The sequence below is a fragment of the Phalacrocorax aristotelis genome, chromosome 2 (genome assembly GCF_949628215.1).
Source record: "Phalacrocorax aristotelis chromosome 2, bGulAri2.1, whole genome shotgun sequence".
NCBI classification, from domain to species: domain Eukaryota; kingdom Metazoa; phylum Chordata; class Aves; order Suliformes; family Phalacrocoracidae; genus Phalacrocorax; species Phalacrocorax aristotelis.
Genome location: NC_134277.1, coordinates 127,655,016 through 127,672,143, shown reverse-complemented (window position 1 = coordinate 127,672,143; position 17,128 = coordinate 127,655,016). Strand labels below are relative to the sequence as shown.

Genomic DNA, 17,128 nt, shown 5'->3' with positions numbered 1-17,128 from the left:
CTGCTGCTGTTCATCCATCATCCTGCCAAGGCTGATTAGCCATGCTGTATGGTAGGCTTGAAGCGTGACAGATGGTGGCACATAATCACCTCTGTGTGGTGCTTTCTGCTGGCTTCCAACAGGCCTGCCTGGCAACCGCTTACACTGCACAGAGAGGGACCCAGCTCAGCCCGGCCCCGGCGCATTTCATTTAGTTCTACCTAGTGCAGCTTGTGAAGTTTAGACACGTACTCTACCACTGCCTCTGAAGTATTGAAGCAAGTTTGTAAACAACTGAGCAGATGGCTTTCAGTAACTGTTCTGCTTCATTATCTCATAAAATTTCCTCAGCTGCTGCCTTAATACCATTTTTGGAAGCACATCAGAAGTTGTAGGAACAAACGAGATATAAAATCTGGTTTTACTACCTTACAATAAACCCTCAATATGGAATGTCAGGTTTTTCAGATTATACAACTTTTTGCTTCCGAGAATGGGGGGGAGGAAAATAATCCCCCATTTCCCTTGGGAGATATTAACTATTTTTACCCTTTATAGTTGAAACTGCTATTTAATTTTACCTGTGCACAACCTAACCGCTACAAGGAAGCGAAAAATCTTCATTGCCCATCTTTATTTTTCCCCATCTCTGCAATACTACAGCCATTTTTGGAAGTGCTGTCAGATGTTGTGGTCACACTTAAAGCTGACAGGAGAGAGAATGGCAGACTCTGGCTTTTCAAGAAGACTAGAAAAGAGGTCACCTCTGTAGAAAAAGTATCTACCTGAAAAAAATCCTGCTCTCCTATGTTTACTCAATTCAGGGCACCCCCTGCTGCCTAGTTCATGAAGTAGAATCAGTACCAGCTAAAATGGAGATTACTCAGCCTGCCCTCTCACTGTATCCAAATCCATCACAGCAACTGTTGAATTGCTGCTGCCCCTGGAACAGCAAGGGTGACCAGGGAGGCAGTAATCTGATCACCCACTTGCATGAAAAATTTAGACCACCACCAGTTTAGAGAGCTCCTCATTAGAGATCTGATGCAACCGGAGCAATACTCGGTTTTACATGTGTTATTCAAGCAAACCTTGGAAGAGCAGGGATTTGAATGAAGGTCATGTCTACAATTCAAAACATGACAGACATGCTTCCTTTTGTATGCCTGATAGCTGGGACCAGTAAGGTGTCCCTGCTCCCTGTGTGGCTATGTAAATAAGCTGTTGAGGGTCTCTATCATCTTAGTATTAAGCAATAACAGCTGTTATATCAAGCCGAAGAAGAGGAGCAGGGAAAAAAAAAACCCAACATTAACCAAAAACCAAAGGCTCTTTGCAACCTTCAGGAGTCTTATGCCTTAAAACAGCATACATGTTACATAAGGACAAGACACAGGACACCAGTTCTTACAAAGCCAATTGCTACTGCTACCTTTTGAAGGAATTGACTCAGACTATTAATTGGCATCCACCTCTGATTTTACCTAGGCTAACCATGTTGCTTCTACAATTCACTCAGTCCTGGCGGATCTGGGAAGTGAAGGAAAAAGATAACACCTGAAAGCATTCTTGCATTTATCAGTCTTCGCGATCCTCGTAATTGTTCTACTGTATTATTACAGAAGCAATATTTTAAAAATGAATTTAAGTCTGATCTGCAAACTGGTATAACAAGTAACAAGGACATGTTACCTGGGAGATGGAAATAATGTTACAGGAAAGAATTTAATTACTTTAAGAGCAAGAAAAATGTAATAACAGATCTGAGTAACAGTTTAGAAAAAAATCTGACAGCGCTTTATTTGGATGTGCACTTGCTAATGTAATTCTGTAAGTATCTGTTTTCATCAGCTGAGAATTAACCGTGGTTAGCATCTGGAAATGAGCTAATAAACCCCTTAAATGCCTTTCCTCCTTCACACCACACCCCCTGTTGACAGGCCACAGGTACTTTTCCAATCAATAATTTCTTTCCAATAAACAGTATTAGTAAGACAAGATGTATTAAAAACACAAAAGTAATGACAATCTTTCAGTAATGCTGCATTACATCTGTTTGGTATATATACAATGGACATAAATCTAAAAACAATACAACACACCTCCCCCCACCCCCCACCCCAAATAAAAAAATCAGACAACCTCCCCCCCAACCCCAAAACAAGATATTTTTGGGACATGGGTTAGGTTCAGTGTCTATGATGGATAATGGAGTAAGCAAAACTAATATGGACAACCAGGACACTGTCAAAGGAAGCTGACACAAAAATAACTAAGATATTACAAAACAAAAGCTGAAAGAATGTAAGAGAGGCTCTTACGAGACATTCATGCAACAATAAAAAAACATAACATCCAAATCAAAATACAATGATCTTTATCTCCCAAAGGTTTTCAGTTTAGTAACATGTTTATAATTTCAAAATCAAATCAGGGCACTGATTCAGGTAAGAAAGCCTGGTGAGAAAGTTTATCTCAAACAAAGGAGAAAAGAAGAAAAATTCAGTATAACGTGGAGAGCAAGAGAAGAAGGGAGAAAAAGAATGAAGAGAAGACATACAACCACACATAGGTGAACTAGTACATGAAACTTTGGAAACTAAGAACTGGATATTTGAGTTCAACGTCTACGGAACAGAACTTTAAGGACACCAGCCTGTGAGACCCCACAAGAAGGGTAAAAAACAAACAGCTTTTGTTTAAAGATAGCCAACTGTCAAGGCAAATAGACCTAGTGTAGGGATATAGTCCTTCCTTTATATGGTAAAAGAGTAACCTCATCTGATTCCATTCTTATTTAGTAAGTAGGAAACAATTTTCTTCAGAACTGTGTTTTAAGCGCTGAACAGTCACAAAGAGCTTACAGAAGTAGCCAGATATCTGTTAAGATGATTATCCCCAAATTAAAAGTAATAACCACCTTTACATCCTATTAAATGGCCCTGTGTTCTATTATAAATATCCAAAAGAAGTTGTGGACTTTCAAAAAGCACATAGTAAAAAAAGCCTCCAAATAAAATATTTCTTGATACTTACTTATTACAGTGGTGTTTGAGATGTTTCCTATAGCTGTCTTCTTGAAATAATACATCTGGATTACAGGTTGTGAGCCAATCTGCATCTTGCAGCATTGGCTGTGAACTCTGGGCTTTTACTTTCTTGCCTTTCCTCCCTCTGGGCACTGGTGCAGACAGACCTGCATAAAACCCCAATATTTCTTACAGTCTGAATAGAAAAGCTCTCACCCCAAACTGCATTACAAACATACATTTAAAGCTAAGCATCGCTGTAATATTAATTCCTTTGTGGGCAACACAACCACCAAAAACTGAACAGCAACATAATTCAGCACAGAAAATTGCAAATAATAAAATCAACAAAAAATTTCATGCAAATTTATGTGTGAAGATTTCAAAAATTCAGTGCGCTAGCCAGAAAATGGTGTTATATAAATATTTCTTGTAAAAACTCTCATGAATCTGAACGGCCATAAGGAAACAAGCTTTCTGGTTTACGGCAATTTGAAAGAGAGGAACTCCAGCAGTAGATGCCACTTAAAAATTATGCTAGAATATTTGTTCAAAACTGATTTAAGGGAAAGAGCATGGCATCCTACAATATGTCTGAGGGAGACTTCCCCTTTAAGCACAGACCAAGTCAAAGCCCACCTTACTCATAAAATCTGACAAGATCCTACGACATGTCAGAATGGCTGTAGTTTAAACTAAATACATAGCATGACTGAAGCAATTCTTTCCTATTTACTAGAATCATTATTTGATTGTGGTAGACATACCGGAATGATTAACCAAAGCTCGAGTTTGCCCATCTGCAGTTGGAGTGATCAGATCCCAGATGAAACTTTTGATATTTTCATCCCCTTTGTAATGATTAAGACAATATACCAGGATAGTCCGGCAGATGGTTTCCACATCTTGTTCTGTTAGCTGACGTTTATAGCGTCCATGTGAGAGGATGTCAGTCCACCGACCCCAGCTATAAGAAGAATAAGTTCAATACAACAGCCAGGGCACTGGTATTTTAATTTGTGACTTTTGATTTAACTCCTGGTACCAAGCAAGCTGGGACCTCCTGTGTTAGAACTAACGCATTTTGCATTTGCAGGTTACGCCAGGGAATCCAACCTCCAGCACCAAAGAGTTAAGAATATTTATTTTACAGAACAGGCAATAAGTTCACTGCTCGTAAAGCTGCACTTGAACTACACTCAAAATAATAAAGTACATATGTTTAACTCTAATGGTCTCAGTAAGGTATGAATAGGAAATTCAAGCCATTTCTACAATTATGGGATTTGGGGAACAGCTCTTATTTTGATCCTCAAATGCATTATTAGCAATTGTTGTACACAACTCCCTAAAATAAAGACAGTCATCCTGAAGCCCGCTGTTTTAGCAGCCCAATATAGCTACTTGCTTGCAAAGAGATAAAATTCAAATTGGTAAATCCAATGGGGAAAAACATTAAGTATCAAGTAGCTGAATTTAAGTATGCCAAAATACAGGAATTTATGTTGAAAAACTCTAGGCTGACTGCTGATTTCACTTCTTCACAAATACTCTTTGTTGTTCTCCACAACACTTAGAAAAGAGAGATTAAACCTTGATAACTCAGGAATTCTTTACACTATGAGAAACCAGAAACAAATACTCCGTCATCACAAAGTTACATATCTCACCAGTGAGCTCATAGCCATCTGTGAGACACTAAGCTAAATAACACATATATCAGCAACGTATATATATAGCAACGTAAAATCTCACTGGCATGTATACAGCGTAATGAGGTAAAGGTTACACAGTGAGATATTATGTGAACACGTTCAAGAGAAGGATGACTTATTTCCTATATATCATTTCCATATTTTCAGTTATTTAGCCACAATCTGTATATCCTTACCCATAAACCAACAAGTTCTTCTCGACCCTGAAACATTCACTTCTTGCATAACCCTGTGATTTGTCCTGAGGCCTGCGGGGCTTTGTGCTAGGTTTTTCTTCAGAATCACTTTCCAGGTCTGAAAACTCCATCAGTTCATCCTCTTTGACTGCACTGTAGAGTCTGGTTTGCTTCCTTACTCTTGGTGTATCAATAACTAAGTTATTCTAAAATGAAAGTGAAAATGAAGGAATTCAGCAGGGGGGGAAAAATCTTCAATTTAATTGTACCCAGAACTATCATAAAGCTCTTACCCTTCCATTTAACGCATCAATATCCAGCTCAGCTTTCTTTGCCCACTTCTGCCAAAAATTCGGGTCATCCAAGGAAATGTCTGTCCTGTTCCCAGATGCAACAAAACTAGCCTAGTAAATGTGAAAACACATGCATTGGTTTTTTAACCGCATGCTACAAAGAATATCTGTTTTCACTGGTAAATACCATACTTGTGACTTATAAAGTGGTAGTGTCAAGAAAAAAAAAGTAAGCCTGTAAACTACCATGACTGGAAATACAGATATCCCAACATTTGTGAGGAAAATATCTGAGACAAATACACTGAAAAATTAAATTGACACAGAGGCAATTTAATACTACTTCCATCTCTCCTGGTCACATTTGCTTAATTTTTCTCTGAATATCAATGCACACCTTTGCAAATGTTGAGCCTTTTCCTTCAGATTCAATAGTAATTGTGTGTGTTCGCCTTAAGAGAATCTGATCAATATCCTCTTCACAAAACTTAGACCCTTCATCTTCCTCATCCATCAGAGCACCATATGCCCCCTTTCGAAGAAGATCTTCTATTTCTTTCTTAGAAAGCTGTTGCACCTGTAACATGTAACAGAGGGTTTGGGGGATTTTTACATTAGCCAATGTGTACACCTGACAGCATGATCTGACTCATTGTCCTCTTTAGCATTTTAAGAACTGAAACTCTAAGATAATGTGGTGTCAGTCAATTAAACTTTTATGCTGAAGTCACCTTTAAAAGAAGAATATGAACAACGCAATTCTTAGGGTGAAGTTATATGAGTGGCTTAAACAATTTAATAATTCATTGTCACTAAATCCCTTTACTTTAGCTCTGATGACTGCTAAACTCCTCCCGGGAGCAGATTTAACTTACTAACCTGGCAAAAAGCTAAAGCAAAAAAAGTCCAAAGGAAACAGGTTACACCAGAAAAAGCTGACTAGAAGAACTCCAGAAAGTGCCAGGATCAACACAATGTGAAGGGTGGAATGACGAGAATGGATGAGGATTGAGGGAACATGACTCCACCTGCCCCCTTTCGGCAATAAATGAGCCATTAGATAGGGCTGAGCCTGTTCATGTAGCCTTGCCCTTAATTAACCCTACTTTAAAATACATGCTGTACTCCATCCAAAAGCCACTGTTCTCCAGCTAAAACTCTAACAGCAAGAAAAGTGTTACACATTCATAGCATTTGTTGATCATGCACCTTAATATAGTAATTCTCACCCCATTTGTGGCGTTTTCTCTTCCACTCATAGACTGTAGCACAGCCTTATCAAGGCCAAGCTTCAAGCTAGCTTTGTCAAACATTTCCCTTTCATAAGAATTCCTTGTTATCAACCTGTAAATTTTCACTGATTTGCTCTGTCCTATTCTGTGACATCGTGCTTGAGCCTGATGAAGCAAAGACAAATACTCAGTTACAGGTGACAAAAGGAAGAAAAACTGAAAATAATAAATTCAGAGAACTTTAAAAGTTATTGCTTTCAATATAAATAATAATCTTTATGCTTTCAAGAGAGGGACAACAGAGAATTTGTCCTTTAGGTGAAGAAAATTTCACAGCAAAAACGCAAAGAAAAATTTGCAATAAAATAATCTCTTGCACTGTTACCTGGAGGTCATTTTGGGGGTTCCAGTCTGAATCAAAAATGATGCAGGTATCAGCAGCAGTAAGATTAATGCCCAAACCTCCTGCTCTTGTACACAGCAGGAAAACAAACCTATCAGAATCAGGTCTTGAAAACCTGTCAATAGCTGCCTGACGCAAGTTGCCTCTTACTCGGCCATCAATTCGTTCATATGGGTACCTGAAATAAAAATGCGTTATAAGGAGAAGTTTACTGCAACGGCATTGTTTCTTTCTAAGAATATGCAATTTTAAAAAAAGGAAATTATGCCACTATAGGGTCAAAGGAACTACAACAAACTGAGTGACTGTTCCTGTGTCTACTAACTCCATCAGTAGAAGACATGCTACTTTGCCTCCTGCTTTGCGTCTTTTGGTAAAGAATACACTTTCACTCCAAGGAATTGAATTAACGTTCAGGCTTAAGGTAAAAAACTCTAGAGCAACCAAAACATTTAACTGACTAGTAAACTAAGAAGTTTAAAGCTCTCCATGTGAGGTAATTTTGTAGTCACCTGAAAGAAAAAAAATCTCTGTTCTTGCAACTTACAGTATGCTTTTCCCTTTAGTCAGATCACTACAAAAAATACTGTGAATTGTCTGAATTTCATCCCTTTTCAATATGGATTACTCACAGGTTAAATACTGTGGCCACTGAGGAAAGCGCAGTTTATTTAGAATTGTATTATATTGTTGCTCTCACCGTCTTTGAATGAGGTAGTCTTCCAGTATGTCCAAGCAGCGCACCATCTGGGAAAAGATAAGCACCCTGTGGCCACCAGCCTTCAGTTTTGGCAGCAGCTTGTCAATCAGTACTAGCTTGCCAGCAGCCTGGATCATTGCCTGGAGCTGAAAATCTGGAGAGTCGGCATTGTGTGTTTCTTTAAACTCTTCCAAAATTTTCTCTTCAGCACCTGCAAAGATTGGACAGCAATACATGAACACTGCAAAGGGTTTTATTAATAAACAATGAGCTTGTCTTCAATACCCTATAGAAACTGCAGGAATGTTTTAAGCATGATGTGAATAAACATTTATAAAAAATATTAAGCTTAAATTTAAAGCAAACACATACACAAATACCACATAAATAAATAGTAACTTTGAGCATTCATTGTATTTTTTTCCCTCTTAAACAGGAGTAAACCCTTTCCTAAATAAATTCATGCAACTGTTTGATGCACAAAATGTAATGAAAAATTAAGAAAAATGATTAAAAATAATTATTCCAACTGATCAAATGGATTTTCTGTCCTTTCTTAAAATGCAACATGAAAGAAAAAAAATATCTCATTTCCACAGGAAAAGCAAGGAATACAAATCACATTTGATGTCTGTGCCTCCAAAACCAGGCTTAAACACAAGCATGGCCTGGACCTGCTCCTTCTATTATTAATTACAGAATCGAAATCCAAACAATGAAAAACTAAGGGGGGGAAGCAGCTGTGAAATTATTATTTTACCTTCTATTTAGCTTTCATTTTCTCACTGAATGTGTTTTTTTTTTTTTTCAGTTTGATGAAGCTATCCAATGTATAAATTCTTTCCAGAATTAGTCAAAAGTTCTTTCTCTGCCACTCTCCTTGCCTATGAACGATATGCACACCAGCAAATATTCCCCTGTACTGCTCATTACCTGAAGGCTACAGACCAATTTCAAGTTCTCTCTTCAACCTCTCCTATGCTTTCATTCCATTTTTTTATGTCACTTCTACAAACAGTGGACTATTTCAAGAATTATCAGATTACGACCCTTGGCTATGTAAAAGGTTAGGAATCTTCATTCTAAGCTTATTTCACATCCAAATAAACCATTTTTTGGAGTTGTCTTATTCAGTCCCTCTGTTGTTTGGGGCTTTTTTGTTTTTTAAACAAAGTGTAGTTTATGAAGTATGTCTGGCTTGTATAATATTCAGCTTGAATACTGCTTTTGAATAACACAAGGAAAGGTGAGAAGGTTGGGGGAGGGGGGAAGAACAGCTTACTGCCAGGCCTCTGGTGAGTATCTCTCTCATATCCCAGTTCTAAGTAGATGCCTGTAAACAAACATGCAAATGCACCCTCCCTGTGTGATTGCTGGTTCAGTGCTTACTGTAGTGTGGTGTCTTCACTAGATACCACCCTAAGCAGGCTGACAGCTTCATATTACTCAATACACTCACACTACTAGCTTTTACAGAACTTAACAGACTCAAAAGGTGACCACACTTGAAGGTAGTTTTACCATGCTGATTTTCCTTATCTGGATTCCCTACTTGAAGCATTACTGATCCTAATGGTTTGCCCATAAGAAAAATAAACCTATGTGAAAACAGCACAATCAGACACTCCTTTAAGTTTGCTTCAATCATGTCACTTCCCATCTTGTAAAACAGGCATAATTTTGGGTAGTAAATCTCAGATTCTGTACTGAGTTTAGGCGATTTCAGGATATAGTAGGCTGTCAAGTAGTTCATATACAGTAACTTCAGTGATCTTTCTTGGTTACGTTGGTTTTTTCCTACTCAACTGTGATATCCAAATTTAAGTTTCACTACTAGGAAGTAAACCAATATGCAAACATACCATCTGCAAAAGCAAACCACCTAAGCCAAGCACACCACAACAAACCCACAAACAAGCCTAACAAATTGCAAATTTTCAGTATCAGAGTTTGGTCTCAGCAAGACCCACTTCCATAACGGACCATAACCTTCAAAAATCTGCTCTTTCATAACCCTATCCTAGCTAAACCCTGTAAAAGACTGCCCTGTCTTTTTCATTTCTTCAATTGCAATGAAGTAATTATATTGAATAGCCTGCTACCCAAAAGTTACTTGATGTTGTACCTGTTGGTCTGTAACAGTAGTTCCTATCCTAGCTGATTTTTAGTAGGGGATGAAACAAAGGTATTTGAATGTGTGCTTGGCCCATCAGGGAAAACTCCACTTCCACTCCTAATTAGGAGAGGCTTCCAGGGCTCAAGAGGGCAAAAGGAAGAGAGTAAGAAACCTTTCCAGTGTTCAACACTGTAGGATGTGTAAGTACAGAGGCACTCCCCCACTGCTGGCTCTTGGAGACAGAGAAAGAGGAACGATGTATAGATACTTGAGAATGGTTGCTAGGGAGAAAGCAAGGAATCCAGCCCCAAGAAAAATGACAGACAATGCTTTCCCAAGTTGGTTGGAGAATACACAAAATGCAGTAACTTCCTTTAGAAGTCTTCTCAGACAGTCTTAGCTGACCACCATTCTCCCCTCCACAGAATACATCTACCAATCAAGAAACACACAAAAACGCCCACTCCATACTACTTCCGTCATAGAACCTTCTACGGCTCTTAAATGAAGATTATCTGGAAGACTTGATTCCAACTTTTATGCAAAACAAAATGTACAGTGTTCTGCTTGGATATTCAAATACACATGCATATTGCTTGCTCACAAAACCAGTACACCTGGAAGAAAATGAGAAGAATTCAGGGACACCTTTATAAAAGCAGTTAAGTCTCCAGAACTTGCTACTGCAACAAATCATTAATCAGAACAATACGCAACATTATATACTAGCACTGCAATATCTCTTGGTAGAACTACAACAAGCTTGTGTCATCACTCTGTGTTTGAAGATGCTAATTATCAATCAACAAAATAAAGCCTCAAGCTCAGACAACTACAGGACATCGGAGTATTTTCTGTCCTAGAACTACAAAGAATGTATTTGTTTAGTTCCATCTCCATGCTAATAATAGTCAGGATTTATTTATTCTTCCCTCAAACCTGAAGGCTTGACCCGCCTGCCATGCATGACACCAAGCAAGTCCAAATGTTCCGAAGTCACAGAAATGTTATAAAGGCAAAAGCATTCAAGAGAAACTCACCCCCCTTTGTTAGGGTTATATACAGTCATAAAAAAAATACTTGAACTTTTCTGTATAGCCACCTGGACTTCAGCAATATCTAAGAGACACTAAAGCATAGAAGATATCTGAGAAAAAAAAAAATCACTGTTGTAGGCAACACTGCAAGCACTACTCATGAACTCTATTTGACAAAACAAAGTAGCAGCAAAATAGTCAGGTTTTTTTAGCAAGGAAAAATAATGGCAAGGTTAAAACTAGCTGAAAACCAAGAAATGTAAAAAGCATCAAGGTCAGAAGCTCATAACTTGAACACCCGACTATATTCCGGTAAACTGATTTATATAATGGGTTAACTTAAAACAAAGAACCAACAAAAAAAAAACAAACCCTACACCAGAACCACAAAGCTACTTTACTGTATCTTGTCTGAGTTCAGAAACTGAGCAGCCCACCAGCATGGCTGGGTTGCAGTACTTTGGAGTAACCCAAACATGTCTTTGGGATAATTACTTGCGCATGAAATATAATTAGATGTCATTTTGTGAATCAGTTTAAGCAATTTTCCTCCCATTTAAACAAAAAATGTCAAGGAAAAAACCTAAGCTCTGCAATATGGAAGTCATACAATAAAAACCTGAAATCACATATGGCTTTTGAACAAAAGAGTCTTTCGTCATGAAGCTTATAACCAGCATGAAACCAACCATAGCATAAGTCATATACAGTATCAGAGAAGAGCTGGGAACAAGAAATTAGTAGAACGCAACCCTGTACGGAGACTTGTGTTACATCCTCAAAGGGAAGATTTGATTTGACTGACACATACAAGCTTAGCATACTTCAGAGACAGCTATAGCTAGCTGGTTCATCGTATGGTCGGACACTGGAACAGGGTCCCCTGGTATGTGGTCATGGCACCACTGCTGCCAGAGTTCAAGGAGCATCTGGATGACACTCTTAGTCGTATGATTTAGTTTTAGGTAGTCCTGCAAGGAGCAGGGAGTTGGACTTGATGATTCTTATGGGCTCCTTTCAACTTGAGATATTCTATAATTCTATCTACTTGCCATAGTTAATCCTGATCTAAAACCAATAGCACCACACTGGAAAACAGTATTTGTCATTAAAGTCAACAATGACATTCACACAAATCTTTTTCTGAGTAGTTAAATTAGGAAAATGAACTGACAACATGTGGCGATAAAAAGCAGGCCTGATCCTAATTTCTTACCCCACAACTTTTACTCAGAAATTTTAAGTTACTATGTCAAAATGTTCTACAGCAAGAAAATAAGTAGCAACTAACTAACTCTGAAGAAACAATTGCCATATTTATGCCAGCATCTAACAACCTGCACAGTAACTGAAGTCTTTTTTGTCAGAAATAACAGAAAGGAAAACTTGATAATACCAACACAAACTCTGTGAGGGATAGGAAGCCTTGGAAAGAAGCAGCACCAATGTCTTCAAAAGCAATGCTGTCTCACTTTTCTACTTAAAATAAGTGAATAAATAAATAGACACACTAGAATAGATTTTCTAACTTACTGAACTTCCTTACAACCATCTTTTTGAATGAGGAGAAAAATACGATGCCTACCATTAATAAGGTACGGATGATTGCAGCATTTTCTTAGTTCCATCATAGTGTTTAAAAGGTTAGGTACATTTGCCTGGCCTCCACCCTTGGAAAGAAATGTGAAATTCTTTTCAAGAATAGCACGATAGTATTTCTTCTGAATATTTGTCAGCTCAACTTCAATGATGGTTTCCTCTTTGGGGGCAAGGTTCTTTTCTACATCTTCCTTGAGACGTCTCAGCATCATCGGCTTCAAAATAGCTTGAAGTTTTTGCACCTAGAGAATATATGTTTAATAAATAACTGAATTAAAACTGCAAGGCTTCAAATATCTATTTTTCAATTTCCTTAATTCTAAAATCCTTGTTTCCTACCTCAGATCCCAAGTAGAGAGCACTTGTAAAAAAATCTTTCCTCAATAACCTAGAGACTGAGTTCTCCTTGTTAACTCAGTGACATACACACTTCTGAAGTCCATTTTTCGTGTGCAACCCTTCTGTTTAGTGGATGTTATTAAACAGACCTCACTTAGAACTATCCTTCTAGACAAGGACAGTACTGCACACCAGTCATGCAGAGCTAACCCTAAGTAAGCACAGCTATATAAGTAAACCTGACTGTAAGATCAAGTTTTGCAGTTAACTTCTAGCCATTAAGCAGAGTGTTTAATGCTATTTTTCCCCTTTATATATCTGCTTCTGATTATTTTCTTATTTCCCCTAGTTTTGACATCTGCTGAAGTAGAAAACTATTTAGGCCTGGTCTCAAAATGAAAACATTTTATTTCTGTAAATTTTTAACACACTGATAAGTTTTTAGTGACTCCAGATTTTGCAGCATATATTTTAAGACACATTCTAAATGGGAGAGGGGGAAGAAATGCCTGTTTTCCTCAAAAAAATTAGCTAAGTTTTGTAATGTTTTTGTAAAGTCCTTTACATGAAAAGGACAAACATATTCCATATAAGAAAAGACTAGCATCTAGGTTGTTTTAGGTTGTCTTTCAAAGCACAAACCATCTCAGTGTTGCAGAGCTGATAATTCACCCTGAAATTGGTTGTCATCTCCTGATACAGAGCTGCACAGGACAGACATGAACAAAAGATACTTCCTCCTGAATTCACATCATTGCCTTAGTAATAAAACAACTTCAGGAGAAAAAGGATAAATTAGTACTGAGGGATGAACAACTAAAATACATGGAATAGGATTGCAAGGAACGGAGGAGAAAACCCAAGCTGTTAACACATCATCTCTCCCATCACTTGAAAGATAAATCAAATTCCAAAACATCTAATGGTGTGTCAGCAGAGAAGGTACTTCTTCCAAAACTTCTTGGCCCAAGCAATCCAGGCTCCGATTCTTCTTATGGCTCATGGCATTATTTTAGTAATATTCCCATGTATGGCTTCAAAATTTCCAGTTCTGCACTGCTGACATTTTGAGCTGGCCAGACAAAATCTATGTTGAGAGTCAGGATATATTAACTCCAGCTCAAACACTATATTAACAGGACTACATGTCTTCTGGATCAGAGCTGGCTCACTTCCAATCAGGTCAGAGGCCATTCTGACTGGCATGCAACTGCCCGCACAATCTGTGGAAACATATCCTGTGATTCCCTCAGGACATGCTACGAATTTTCCAGGACGAAAGGGGCTGGGGGCAGACCTGTTTTGTAATTTAGACTATCACCTATGAAAGAGTTGCTCTCATAGAAAGTTAACAAATTCAAGCAGTCAGACGTTAGAAATAACAGAAATTGAATTTTTAGACAAAACCAGCATAAAGTCACACACAACAATGCATGTAATCATGAAGTTAGATTATCATAGGGTGCAAAGGGCCAAATTAAGGCACCTAAATTAAGGCGCAATGCTTCAGTTAACTCTAAACGTTAAGGTGATTTGACTGTTACCTGTTGGCTTTTTAGAACATTTTCATGCATACACGAAGAAATTTGAGTTTTATATATGATCATCAGAAGCTTTTACATTTTAGATCTAAAACATGCTGCAGAGGGTCTTTCATTTTGCATTGATCTATGCCTTTCTTTTATTGGACAGCTTGAGAAATCTGTTTCTGAGTCAGTCAAAAAATTGGTTGGTAACCAAAAAGTTGGTTACATCTTGCTTGCTAAACTAAGTTTCAAGTATGTTCCTGTTTGCACAGAAGTCATTGATAAAACTCTCAGATGTTAACTCCACAGAAGTTACAGGGAACAGTCCCCTCACTCTGATACTGATGCTTAAGGAAGAATGTAAACTGATAAGTTAATTCTCCTAGAGCAAACAAGCAATTCTACAAGTATTGTCATCCAGCAACTGTTACAAGACACCCCACCCCCCATTCTTAAATACCACAAGGGGAAACTCTTTCTGCATGACCAACAGACCAAGGATTTAAAAAAAAAGTGAACAGGCAAAATAACTTTTGGTCAAAAGCAAAAAAAATTAAAATGAAAACAGAAGAACAACAACAAAAGGATGAAACTACTGTGATCTTGCAAAAAGTAAATTGGTATTACTTGTAAAAGAAGTAATGACATTCAGATAATAAAATGGATAAATTCACAATATCTAAATAGAAAGGTGAGCGTGCAGGAGAAATTTACCTGTTCCTCAGTTTTCAGATCACCAAATTCTTGCATGAATGTGGTTTCTGATGGGAAGCGACCTGGTTCCAAGAAGTGAAGCAAGCTAAATAGCTCTTCTACTGTATTTTGCAAAGGGGTTCCAGTAAGCAGCACTTTATGTTCCTGAAACGTTAAGAAACAGTTGCCTAGGAATCCATCTAAATTAATTTTCAATGGAGAAATACACAAAATTCTCTCTTTCCCCCCCCATATGTATCGCTTATCTTTGTTTTCTCTCCCCTCCCCCAACTGCTTAGAAGTAGCCCTTTTCAAGACATTTCTAACTAGTATTCTGGCCTTCCTTCAGCAACAGCGAAGAGAAGTACTTCACGACTTGAGCACCTTCAAAAGTCCTCCAGATACAAGAAGATATTTTACTGATCCACGACGTCCCAGCCCTTTCACAAATACAATGAACTTTAAATGGCAAAATAACAGCTGAACTTATCCCGTCACTTCCAATATAAATCCATCAATTTACCACCCCTCCAATACATCTCAGCACATGAATCTCTTCAGGGCAGGTTTAAGTTTCTAATCTAGGAAACCTGAAGTGGAATCCTACTTTCCACCTACACGCAGCAGAGCATGAGACTGTCAGAGACAACAGGAAAAAGTTGCATATTGCTTTAGAGGAGGAGCCCGGAGAGGTTAGGTGACTTGCCCAAGGTCAAATACGAATTGAGTAATAGAAGAACTGAAGCGTGAAGACCCATACCTCCATCTACAGCCGTGCCTATAAGATCAGCTTTCCTTTAATAGCAACCATAATAAGGAAAACAAACTGTATACAGCATTTTTACAAACTTTCAGTTGTTAAGCCTCAAGACTCCCTCAAGAAAAGTATCGCTTAACAAACAGGGAAAAAGACACTAAAAGTGACCTCTAACTCAGCAGTGCTTGTGTAAGGTAATGTTTATTCCTCTTTCTTCGTATCAGAAATAAGAAGTTTTGAGTTCCAGGTATTAACTTAGCATGACTGCATTCCTCTCACATTTTTAAAGAATCTTCTGACGAAAAAAACCCCAAAATTTTAATTATTTTACCTTTTAAATGGTAAATACCTCTAAAACCCACCATCTTACTGTACTCTGTGCGCTTAATACACATATTTTGTGTACATAACAATACATATTTATGTAAGCATCAGAAACCAACTCAATTTCCCCTTCTTCAGTCAGTCTGAAAGAACATCCACATGGCCACACAACAAATTAACCTTAGAGCTGACATAAATGCAGAGCAGTTGAACCCATATTTGGCCACCTGACCACATTACACATTTAAATAAATGCCTATGTGAAGAAGTGACTGTGGAGTAAGTCACATGAAAAGAGAGAAAGGAAAGAACATGTTTATCTTGATTCTCTTAACAGAATCCACATAATTCTAAGTCTAAATCAATGAAGAGACTTATGAAAAGCCAGCACTCCTAAATTGCAGGTATGCATATGCTTCCAGGTATTTTAAAGACTCTCAGCTGCATTCCCTCATTCTTCTTATCACCTGATGATTTTACCTGACAAGGAAACCTTTTACTTTACTTTTGATGAAACCATAAATCAGAAGCAATAAAAATACAGGAGATACAAATGTAAGAGATGTATACACTGACCAGGTCCATCATCTTGAGGCCTTCCAGAAGCTTACAGTTCCTGTTTTTCAGCCTGTGGGCCTCATCGATGACCACGCAACGCCATGGAATGTTACGCAGCTCCGGGCAATCAGTCAAGATCATTTCAAATGTTGTGATAATGGCATGGAACTTGTAGGACCCCTTTATCACTCGACCCTAGAAAGAACAGCAGAAGTTAAGGTAAACTCCCTGGCAAAGAAAGGAAGCACATTTGTTTCATCTTCAAAATTCATTCTTTAGAAATACAGAACAGTACAATGTGCAAGATATTTTAAGTAAATTAAGTCATTATTGCTGACTCAACGAGGGAATACCAATGTGTAAGTTTACTACTGGCTTCATGCTAGCTGTGCTTTTAATCCTGTGAAAAGGCCCACAGAATCACTGCATATTCATTACAAAGATGTTATACAAGTATTTCAGTCGTAATTCATATGGATTCTACTAATGCCTTGAAGCATTAACGTATTGCTGCAATATTCAAACAAGGTTTTCGGACTTGGTCAAGAGAATTTTCTTTTTTCTTTTAAATCAAAGGTGTGTGACAGTCCTCCCAAACAGTGCCAATAAGCCAGAAGTACATTAAGGCTCCATTTTGATGACTACTGAAATA

The 17,128-nt window shown here is 37.9% G+C and overlaps 1 protein-coding gene across 5 annotated transcripts in view; it reads right to left on the bottom strand.

Moving 5' to 3' along the window:
- CHD7 (chromodomain helicase DNA binding protein 7) overlaps positions 1-17,128 on the bottom strand; it is a 132,090-nt gene that overhangs the window by 12,757 nt on the left and 102,205 nt on the right. For all 5 annotated transcript variants that reach the window (XM_075085091.1, XM_075085094.1, XM_075085096.1 and 2 more), the window contains 11 exons: positions 16,495-16,671; positions 14,859-15,002; positions 12,266-12,521; positions 7,528-7,738; positions 6,810-7,005; positions 6,422-6,589; positions 5,590-5,769; positions 5,193-5,303; positions 4,900-5,105; positions 3,776-3,975; positions 3,016-3,175 (listed from right to left, as the gene is read on the bottom strand). In XM_075085091.1, coding sequence (XP_074941192.1) covers positions 3,016-3,175; positions 3,776-3,975; positions 4,900-5,105; positions 5,193-5,303; positions 5,590-5,769; positions 6,422-6,589; positions 6,810-7,005; positions 7,528-7,738; positions 12,266-12,521; positions 14,859-15,002; positions 16,495-16,671 — 2,009 coding nt within the window. The remainder of the gene's footprint in view (positions 1-3,015; positions 3,176-3,775; positions 3,976-4,899; positions 5,106-5,192; positions 5,304-5,589; positions 5,770-6,421; positions 6,590-6,809; positions 7,006-7,527; positions 7,739-12,265; positions 12,522-14,858; positions 15,003-16,494; positions 16,672-17,128) is intronic.